This window comes from Cyprinodon tularosa, unplaced genomic scaffold (assembly GCF_016077235.1).
Source record: "Cyprinodon tularosa strain WSP-4 unplaced genomic scaffold, ASM1607723v1 ctg1023, whole genome shotgun sequence".
In the NCBI taxonomy this organism is placed as follows: Eukaryota; Metazoa; Chordata; class Actinopteri; order Cyprinodontiformes; family Cyprinodontidae; genus Cyprinodon; species Cyprinodon tularosa.
In genome coordinates, this window is record NW_024037809.1 from 33,915 (window position 1) to 44,170 (window position 10,256).

A 10,256-nucleotide genomic window follows, 5' to 3' on the forward strand; every position below is an offset into this window, starting at 1 on the left:
CTGGCAAACTGTATCTTTTGTTGTTTAAGAAATAAAAAGATTAAAGTCATGAGCTTTTTCCAAGTTTTTTTTCACAAAGTCTTCTAGACCTAGAAATTAAAAGTTCTCTTGATGGATGCATTGACTAGCCTGACGTAGTCCGACTCAATTCTAGTCAGAATGAGTCTGATGCTGCTCCATAGAGCTGTGATTATGGGGCGTGTTTCGAACGAACCAGGAAAAAAATGCCTCTGCACTCAATTGGATAGACCTACAACCAATAAGAGCAACGGAGTGCGTGACGTATGTTAAGCGACGCATAGTTGTTGTCAACAAAAATCAAAGCGTGCAGTTGCACGCCTAGAATAAGAAGATGAGCCTTGATCGCGTTTCTCTGTTCCTCTTTTAAAATTAATTTGCTGTCGATATCTTCTAGAACAGACCTAATAGCAGAATCTACTCACCTCAACTCTCCAGCGGCAGCCATTGTTGTTGTCACCCAAGCGCGCTTTGGTGACGTGGTTGATTACGTTACTGTTGATCATCTGTCCATCATCGTATAAAGCCCGCCCTGACAATTTGATTGTCCCGCCAGATATTGGGCGAGCATACTCGCGCTACTGTTGAGCAATGCCAGACCGAATTTCCCGACCTCAAACGTTGTGGGCGGGACTAAGTTTGGCGCCTAGGCTATACACAGACAACTAGTGAAAGAAATGATAACTTGCAGCTTCTAAAAGTCTTTCTTCAATCAGATCATGTTTGAGTTTGGTTTGGAGAAAGAGCAAAAACGTCTGGACTCTTTTTAGGGGGTTCTTTAAAGAGATTTTAGGGAACTAAATAATTCCATCCAATGAAGCTGGAACTTTTCACACCAGCAGCCCAAGAGAAAGACCTCATCCACACATTTCATGGACAACATCAAACCATGCAGATAAACAATGTTTCTGAATCAAAGTTCAGTACAGAACCTGTTTCTCCAGCTTTGGCAGAATTCAGTTCATCTAGAGGACTTCAAGGTGTTGCTGGAGTCTAGGTCACAACCTGAGCTGTTGCTGATAAAACCTCAGAGGAATGCAGGAGGCTGGTCAGCAGGAGTTATGAGTGTTATCAGATTAAAGGCAGCCTGTAGTCCCTCCTCCCCTGCAGCCCTCTATATATTCACTGCTGAATCCGGCAGGCTGCACTCTTCTGCAGACTCTCAGAGTGTGAGGGAGTGTGTTCAGTAGTGAGAGAGTGGCTGAGAGACACCAGCTCTGACTGAAACATTGACACCTGGTTGCATGTGTGAAGTTTAGAAGATGAGTGAGAACTACAACATTCCCTTCTGGATCTACCTGGCTGTAGCGTCTTTGTTTGTGGGTGGGGCCATGAAGAAGATCCTGGCACCCCGCCTGAGCGTCGGCCCCACTCTGGTGGCCTGGCTGGGGGCCACGGTTCTGGTGGAGCGGCTATGGGGGTTCTGCCTTCCGGTCATCTCGCTACTGGTGCTGCTTGCTGCCATGGGCTGGATCTACTCACGGTCCAGGACCGTCCAGCTGCCCAACCTTCCTGCCCAGGGCAAAGCTGTCTTCATTACAGGTAAAGGAGGCTCCCTCGTCCTGAGATGAGGCCTGGAAACTAAGATATCGAAGTAAACCTAGAGTGCTTTCAAACAAACCTTTGCCTTCACCCAGAGATGGGGGATCAAGTCTTCTCCATGTCATGTATTTATTCTACCCAGCCACTGAATTTACCTATACCCTGGATAAATGGCTCTGTATCGCAAACACATGACATGGAGATGACTTGTTGACTCCAGATCCCACATCTCAGTCTTCACCATAATGGTCTGTCCAAGAAAGATCTGATAAACGTAGAAAGCTGAGTGTGAAAAACTGATCCCACATGATTTAAGAGGCACCAAACAGGAGCTGCTAATCAGATGCAAAGATCAACAGAGCATCAAAGGGGGAACATCTCTATGACGGCAGCAGTTAGATCTGGTAGCTTCTCTGCTGCAACCAATTAGATCTTGACATAATAACAAAGCAGAAAGACATCAATCAACAAGGAGCTTAGCGATGCAACACTTGCAGCTATCCCCTAGGAAACGTTGGACGGTCAGCTCTAAACCATCCAAAATCTATCATCCTGCAGAGGAGAACATCTCAGGCAGCTGCCGGTTTCACAAGGAATCATCTCAGCAGGTTTAGCCCAAGTTCAGGGCGTGAAACTCAGAGAAATTACCAAAAACTCAAAAGCTCCACCTCTTCTAAAGGTTAGCAAATTAAAGGTTTAAGGGTCCTGACCTTCAACCAGTTTTTAAAGACTGAAGTAGAAAGTATCTCTCTAAAATCAAGATGGCAGCAGGACTTGTATGACCAAAATGAAGTGGAAGACCAGACTTCTGGTACTATGCTCTGTGGACAGAAGAGGCCAACATAGAGATGTTGGACCATGTTGGACAAAACTATGTTAGAGAAAACCAAGTACAGCACATCCACACAAACACCTCAGACCAACTGTCAAACCCAGTGGTAGGGGAAGGGCGATCATGCTTAACTCTACAGCTTCAGGACCTGAACAGCATACATAGTCTGCTGGGGAAGATTCTCACTCATCCAGGTCATAGTCATTACAATTCAGTTAAAAAACAATCCACTGGACTTTGTTTCCAAGTTTGAAAATGTTTACAGAGGACCAGAAGCTTTAATGACCCCCCTATTAAAGACATAGACAGGTCTGGGGCATTGCAGGCTAACAAAAGAAGCCAATGGCCCCCATTCCAAAGGGGGGGACCCGTTCATCTGTTTCTTTTTGCAGGTTTTTGAAAAGCTTTGTTGTGCTGCTGTATAAGAGCCTCAAACTCAACTATATTTATATCATTTTGAACTGAAAGGACGTCCTGGATGGGAAGCGAAAGGTTTTCAGTCCAATTGATTGTTTTTTAACTTTTTTGGAAAGCTTAGAGAGTCTGTGGAGCAGGACTTCCTCTGCACACCAAAGCAGTTTAGGGTCAGGTTTTTTATTATAATCAGTCCCAAAGCTAAGGCTTAATCCAAACTCTCTGTTGGTCAGGAAGTATTAGCACCAGCAGCAGTGACATGCATGCAGGCGGGTTGTTTGTAGATGAGCTCCTATATTGTGAGCAACCAGAGTTACTTAAGCTCTTCTTTATCCAGGTTGGTCTACTTTTTATTGGGACCTTTTTCCACGTTCGGTTAAATTCAGCATTTACTAGTTGCAGCCTTGCCTGCACCCTGAAAACGGACAATCTCTAGGCAATATTCTGATCTTCTGGAGTTGGAGCTGCAGATGTTGCTGTTGAGCTCCTCTCACCCTTCTCTGACTATGTCCCTGTATTTTGTAGGGTTTGTTTGTGAATAGAGGGGCGCTTTGGAGTCTTTGCCCTGTTGCATTACAAAACAGGCTCCTCTTCCTCGTTCACAACTTCCTACTTCTGCTTGGACTAGCAACATCTTTCTACATTTCCAGATTTTCAGGAATAAAAGAGTTGGCTTAAACTGTGTCGGTTTTTAAGTCAGAACTTATTCCTCTTTGTGGTTTCATTTTGTTTGGTTGAGTTATTTGCACTGTTCTCTCACAGAAAGGAGATTCTGGGTTTAACTCCTGAATGAGTAGTTTGTATTTTCTTTTTGTGCAAAGATGGATTCTCTTTGACTTCCTCCTGCTGACCCAGAACATGCATGTTAAATAAAATGTTCCCTTTACTGTTGCTCTGTGTGTTTGTGCTTCCATGTGAGGGAGACCAGTCCAGGTATATGTCCCTTACCCCACAGAAACCATCTGGATTCAACTATCACGTAATCCCAGTGTTTCCTTTCCTGCAGGCTGTGACTCCGGCTTCGGGAATGCGGCGGCAAAGCGTCTCGACTCCTTGGGTTTCGATGTTTTCGCCACTGTTTTGAACCTGGAGGGAGACGGAGCCAGAGAGCTGCAGAGAAGCTGCTCCTCCCGCCTCACCCTCCTACAGGTGGACATCACGCAGCCGCAGCAGGTGCAGCAGGCGCTGCTGGACACCAAGGCCAAGCTGGGCCTCCGAGGTGAGCTGGGTAGACCAGCAGGTTTACAACATCCAACTGGAAGATTGGCCATCATTTAAAAAGCATCTCTAAGTGAAATCACAGAGATTTAGAAGGATGCGAATGAAAAGTTGGATCAGGTTGAAGGTGAGCAGGATGACAGAGCTGTGAGGGAGAGCTGCAGGTGCCATCAGCTCCAGGTGTTTCTGAGCAGCTTTAGGGAGGGAAGTTTGGAGAGGATTCCGAACAGCACATTAACTTTTCCTTATAGATAAATCCACGTGCATTCATGATTTCCTCCCTTTTTTCAGGTCTGAAATACTAAAACAGTTTTAAGACAATCTCCTGCTTTCAGATGGACCTTCTCTGAATATCTACTGTAAATCAGAAGCCAGTCGGCCTCTGAGTCTAACAATGACAATCTCTCAGAAAAGTGAACTCGGACATTTCTAGTGACCCTTCGTGAGTCTGGTTCTGAGTTGTTTGAAGATGTTCTGCTGCTTGATTTGTAGCAGTAAGTATATAAATTAGTCTGCTGGTTCTGTTGGTTCTGCTCAGCTGGAATGTTTGTGCCAAGGCCTTCTAGGAAACGCTGCAGCAACCAGATGACTGTTCTGGAACAGCCTCAGAATCAGGGCTGTGCAATAACAGGAACGTCTCTCGCTTCCTTCTTTCTCTAGAAGCGTTCATGTTGTGGGGACATAAATCTCTCTCCTTTCTTGTGGGGACAAAGATCAGAAGTCTTCATCACATGAGTCATTAAAGTTTAACACAGCGGTTTGAGGTCTGGGCCAAATTTCCAGCAAAACTCAGAGAGGGTAGTGAGACCTCCTGTTCTGAATGAATTGATGGTTGTGAGGATTTGTGTCATCCTCCAATCTTAGAAGTATTCAGATAGTTTATAGAAGCTGCAGACGGCGGTTTGTCCTCAGACGTCACAGGAACGAAAACAAAAAGAAACAACAGATGCAAAAACAGGCCTTCACCTCTTAGTTAAAACACAAACGCTTCAAGAACCAAGTGTTTGATGTTAAAAAATAATAACTAAAACAGGCAGAACAGATGTCAAACTTGGACTCAATGGAGGGAAAAAAAAGGGCTTCTTCTGGTAGGTGTACAAAGAGTAAAAAAAAAGTGTCAGCAGTTTGGAAAAGAAAAGCTGCAGTTTCATTTCAGAGATAAGCAGTGGTGATTTTAAAGATAAGACTACAGAGAGATTCTAGAGCAAAAAAAATAACTAAAACAAGACCACAGTTAATTTGATTGAACCTAATTTAAGTTTCTACAATTGGAACATTAGTTAAACTGTAACTATGGCTCTGTGAAGTCCTGGATGACTGCCGGTTGCAGTAGACAAAGTGGAAATGTCTCCTTAAGCTCCACTCAGGTGGAATTCTAATGTAAATATGTATGTGATTTATCCCACCTAAACGTTATGTCTATAAACCAAGCCTGGTCCTGGTCTCACTGAGGAGTTCTGAATGTCTGATGTGACCAGAAGTCACCCAGGAATTCATTACCATGGTTACAGTCTAGCTTCTGTGCTTCTACCAATGGTTCAATTCAGTTAATTTACAGAAAACCAATTAACAACAAATGTCATCTTAAGGCACTTTACAGAGACCATTCAACCTGATTGATTCAAAGTTTTCTATCTAAGGAAAACCAGCTGATTGCATCGACTCATTGACTCTTCAGCAATCCCTCACACTAAGCATGCTTGTAGCGACAGTGGAGAGGAAAAACTCCCTTTGAACAGGAAGAAACCTCCAGCAGAACCAGGCTCAGTGTGAGCGGCCATCTGCTGAGGCCCACTGGGGTTCAAGGAGACAGAAGCAGACATAGAAAAAGAAGCATAGATACAAAAGGCAGCTGTCAACCAGCTCCACAGGCGGCCCCGTCCAGGAAACACACAGGCAGCAGGAGTTTATGATAGTAGCACCTTGGAAATGTGCATGGAGTTGTCCAAGAAGCTATTGTCCATTTCTCATTATGTGTACTTGTGCGTTCTTGTGTCCTTGTTAAACGCCATCAGCCTCAACTCTATTACTGTTCCAATTCCCAAGAACAGAAAAAGTCCCCAGATGTTGTTCTCGCCCCTTCCTATTTACCCAGCATGCATCAGAGCAGACTTGTCCGTTCTTGAGATTGACAGCTGTCCCAGCATGCACTGCGGCAGCAGCAGCTTCCAGGTTAGCGCTCACAGAGCTCAGAGTAATAAGTTAAAAGTTCCGTTTTCTGTTGCGGCTGTTCAATAAAAGTACGTTTTAAGATCATTTGAGGTGAGAATATTATACTTTTAAGGGTCACTATATGGCCCAATTCGTGATTTAATGCGTAATTATTTTTATTTTTTTCCGAAGTTGAGAGGACCGTGGCAACCAGCAGACCTCAGAGGTTAACTGACCGCTGGCTATGATGCTGATTATTTGTTTTATTTGGCAAAATGTTCATTTAATTTGTGTTTATCTGACTGTGTTCATTATTATTCCCCCAATAAATGAAAAAAGTCTGAATTTATTATTATCTAGAGACTATTAATAACAGGAGGTGAAATGCAGCTCCAGACGAGCTTTAATGTGGTGATGTCATCAGCTTCTGTTCCAGATTTGATGCTGCCGTTCTCCCAAAGTCCACACTTTCCTGTGTTCTTCTCACGAACATACTATGCGGTGACCCAAGTCCATACTCGCATTCTTGTGAGCTGAGAAACAGCCATAGTGTCTTCTGGTGAAATGGCCCATAAACATCCTGGTGTGCATCCTCCTTCCCTACGAGTCTACCAGCACAGAGTCATCAGTGACCCAATAGTGACCTCTGTTGTTTTCACCATGACAGACAAAGAGCTGGTCTGACTGCTGGAGATCAGCCTTAGCTGTAATATACCCGTGTAAATTATCTTCTGGTGATGGTGACAACAACACAGGCTTAAATTAGAGGCAACTTAACTTTCACTCAGTTTTTGTGAGGATGTTTGGACACCTGTATAGGAGTCTATGTCAGTTCTGTCAGCTCGCACTACAGACTGTCTAAGGCCGACCTGTTGAAACCCAAGGATCCAGAGAACGGCTGAATGGTAACAGAGCATTATTAAATCCTGTCCTAAAAGGCCAAATTAGGAAGCACAGTGATCACAGTCTTAGATGCACAGGACAACCCTGCAGTCACATGGCTGCTAAAGCAGATCTCCTAATGTGGAACTGAGATGGTTTCACATTGATGTCTTGTTGACAATCAACTCCTGAACTCATTGATGATAGAGACAGAATCTCTTCTCAAATGGTTTGTTCTGTGTTTTTCCAGTTTACAGCAACATCAAACATTAACAGATTTTTAATCTCACAGTCAGAAGTTAAACCAAAACTCTTTAAGAAATTATTCACAGCCAAGCAGCAGCTCTGACCCTGTGTGTGTGTGTGTGTGTGCAGGTCTGTGGGGTTTGGTCAACAACGCTGGAGTGTGTCTAAACTTAGGTGACGCCGAACTGACCCTGATGTCCAACTTCCGATGCTGCATGGAGGTGAACTTCTTCGGGACGGTGAGCGTCACCAAGAGCTTCCTGCCGCTGGTGCGACAGGCCAAAGGACGCATCGTCACCATCTCCAGCCCAGCAGGTGTGCAACATCCCCCCAACCACCACAACCACACAGGCATGTTAGGTTCTTCTCCCTTTGCAGGAATGTCTCTTAATTTTACTTAATTTAAGTCTATGCCTTGACCATCCACCTGACTATAACCCTAATTCGAATCCACAGAGCATTCAGGCAGGTTCAGGGTTCCATGAGTCAAGCAGAGAGTTCAGTCAAACACGCTCAGATGGAAACAGGCAGACTCAGCAGGTTAGAGGCAGACCTAGACACAACACTAGGAACACTGCAGAACTTTAAACTAGCTCCCTTTGCCCAGCGATAACAGGAACAGGGTGCGATCAGCGGGGAATAGCAAGGACACCATCAGGAAACACCAAGGCAAAACTAACAACCCTCTCTATTCACTGGCCTCCGAGAATGAGCACATGAACTAAGGCATCAAAGAGAAACTCAAAAACACAAACTCAATGATCTGGCCCTGATAGCTGGCTTGAGGCGTGTATGACGCAGCAGGAGCAGGTGGATAAGATGAATGATAATTAGTAACTGGGGAGGTTTAGGCAGGTCAGTGAAGTGAGCATTTAGGTCAGCTATCAGGGCCGCGATTGTCACACCATTAATCGCTCCACAACAAACAGACGGAACTGGTCTGAGTCAGAGTTTCTGTGGTTCAAACATAAAATAACCATTTCTTCCAGGTGAACAACCGTTTCCATGTCTGGCTGCGTACGGGTCGTCAAAAGCCGCGCTAAACCTCTTCACTGAAACCCTGAGGCATGAGCTGAACCACTGGGGGGTCCGAGTGATCACCATCCTTCCATCCTCGTACAGGACAGGTAAGACCTCAAGGTGATAGGCTACACATAAGATTTTTAATCACTCTGGCTAATGTTGCTGTTAACATGCTGCTCTTCCTTTAACGACCCCCCTTTCAGAGACTCAGACAGGCATGGGGCGTTGCAGGCTACCAAAAGAAGCCAAACGACCCCCATTCCAAAGGGGTGGAACCCTAGCCTCGTGAGACCATCCTGATCTCGCGAGCTTTCAAGGTTTCACTCGCAGATCAGTCTGGAGACTCTCCGTTGAAGAAAATTTGGAGCCGTTCACCAAACGAACGTCCAATCAGCGTTGGCTTTGAGGCGGGTTGAGGTGTGACGCAACGAGAAGCGCGACAGTTCAGTCTAAAGGACATGGCGGCTTCAGCCGATGAAACTAGCGTTAGCGTGGCTATCGAGCAAGTTTTATGGGAATTACAGAGTATTTCTTCACTGAAAGAAGAGCAAAACACTGCTCTGGAGGCTTTTCTCAGAGGAAAAGATGTTTTTGCTCTTCTCCCGACTGGTTTCAGCAAGAGTTTGATCTATCAATTGGCTCCTCTTCGTCGTCGCTCTGTTAGTACGTCATATGCTTCGTTGATCTGATTGGTTTATTTGACCCGTCTATCACCAACATAGGCCAATCAGCTAACCAGTATTTTCGCCCCTTCCCAAAATTACTTCAATGGAAGGTTTCCAGATGGATATGCGGAGCAAATCCATCTGGCGGAGTCAGGTTAGTGGACCCCTTCGTTCATTTCAATCTGCATGTTTTCTAAACAAAAACAAGGTTTTGATGGGCTACAGTATTAAGCCTCGAACTAAACGCTATTTCTGACATTTTGAATTGAAAAAGCTTTCTGGATGGGAAGAGAAACGTCTTCAAACTAGGAAACAAATTGTTTGATTCTTTTTAATTTTCTGTTTTTGGACTTGTTTGGTAATGTTAGGTTCTTCCATCCACAGCCGCATCCAGCAACCACGCCCACTGGGATCAGCAGAACAAGGAGCTGCTGCAGGGTCTGTCCCCAGAGCTGCTCGAGGACTACGGCGAGGACTACGTGACCGAGACCAAGAACCTTTTCCAGAGCTTCTCTGAGAGGGCCAGTACAGATTTCAGCCCCGTCATAGACACCATCGTCCAGGCACTATTGTCGCCGCAGCCGCAGGCTCGCTACCATGCTGGCCTCGGCCTGATGTACTTCATCCATAGCTACCTCCCACTGAGTCTCAGAGACCGCCTTCAGAAGAAACGCTTCCTGAAGAAGACGGTGATGCCACGTGCGCTGAGGAAGAAATCCGGTTTGGATGCTAATGGCTGCCACAGGAACATCAACACCTGCAAAGAGAAGCAGAACCTGCAGTAACACTGCTGGTTAAAGAAAAAAAAATGTGCATTTGAAGAGTAATATATGCTTTCTCTAAAGATAGAAAAAATGTTTAAATAAATTTAATATCTTTATGAATAAAATGAACACTTTAAGTTTTTAAGTTTCTTTCTATTGCTTTTTAACAGCATAACAAACCTATCAACAAACGTTAAGAGAAACAAAAAAAACCCAGCAAAATATAAAATTAAAGATAATTATAATAGCAAAAGGCCACATTTACATGGTTTAAAACCAGCAGCATTCTCCTGCCACCTTCACAGGCCGTTTCCCAATATGTGTACTTGTGCGTTCTCGTGTCCTCGTGAAACGCCATCAGCCTCAGCCCTAGTGCTGTTCTAATTCACAAGAACAGAAGACCAAGGAAGGACAAAGTCCCCGGATGTTGTTCTGGCCCCTCCCTCTTCACCCAGCATGCATCAGAGCAGACCTGTCCGTTCTCCAGATTGACAGCTGTCC

General features: G+C 44.8%; 1 protein-coding gene across 1 annotated transcript; it reads left to right on the forward strand.

The window, feature by feature from the left end:
- Nucleotides 1-1,152: 1,152 nt before the first annotated feature.
- LOC119780159 (corticosteroid 11-beta-dehydrogenase isozyme 2-like) lies at nt 1,153-9,884 on the forward strand. Its single transcript, XM_038280070.1, has 5 exons — nt 1,153-1,560; nt 3,813-4,025; nt 7,433-7,618; nt 8,293-8,430; nt 9,376-9,884. The coding sequence occupies exons 1-5, from the start codon at nt 1,281-1,283 to the stop codon at nt 9,774-9,776; spliced, it is 1,218 nt and encodes a 405-aa protein (XP_038135998.1). The 5' UTR covers nt 1,153-1,280; the 3' UTR covers nt 9,777-9,884.
- Nucleotides 9,885-10,256: the final 372 nt, after the last annotated feature.

Excerpts from the sequence above, each read along its gene's own strand:
- LOC119780159 (XM_038280070.1), top strand. The coding sequence starts at position 1,281 with ATGAGTGAGAACTACAACATTCCCTTCTGGATCTACCTGGCTGTAGCG. Across the intron at positions 4,026-7,432 it reads GGCCAAGCTGGGCCTCCGAG|GTCTGTGGGGTTTGGTCAAC; the intron begins GTGAGCTGGGTA and ends GTGTGTGTGCAG. Across the intron at positions 8,431-9,375 it reads TCCATCCTCGTACAGGACAG|CCGCATCCAGCAACCACGCC; the intron begins GTAAGACCTCAA and ends TTCCATCCACAG.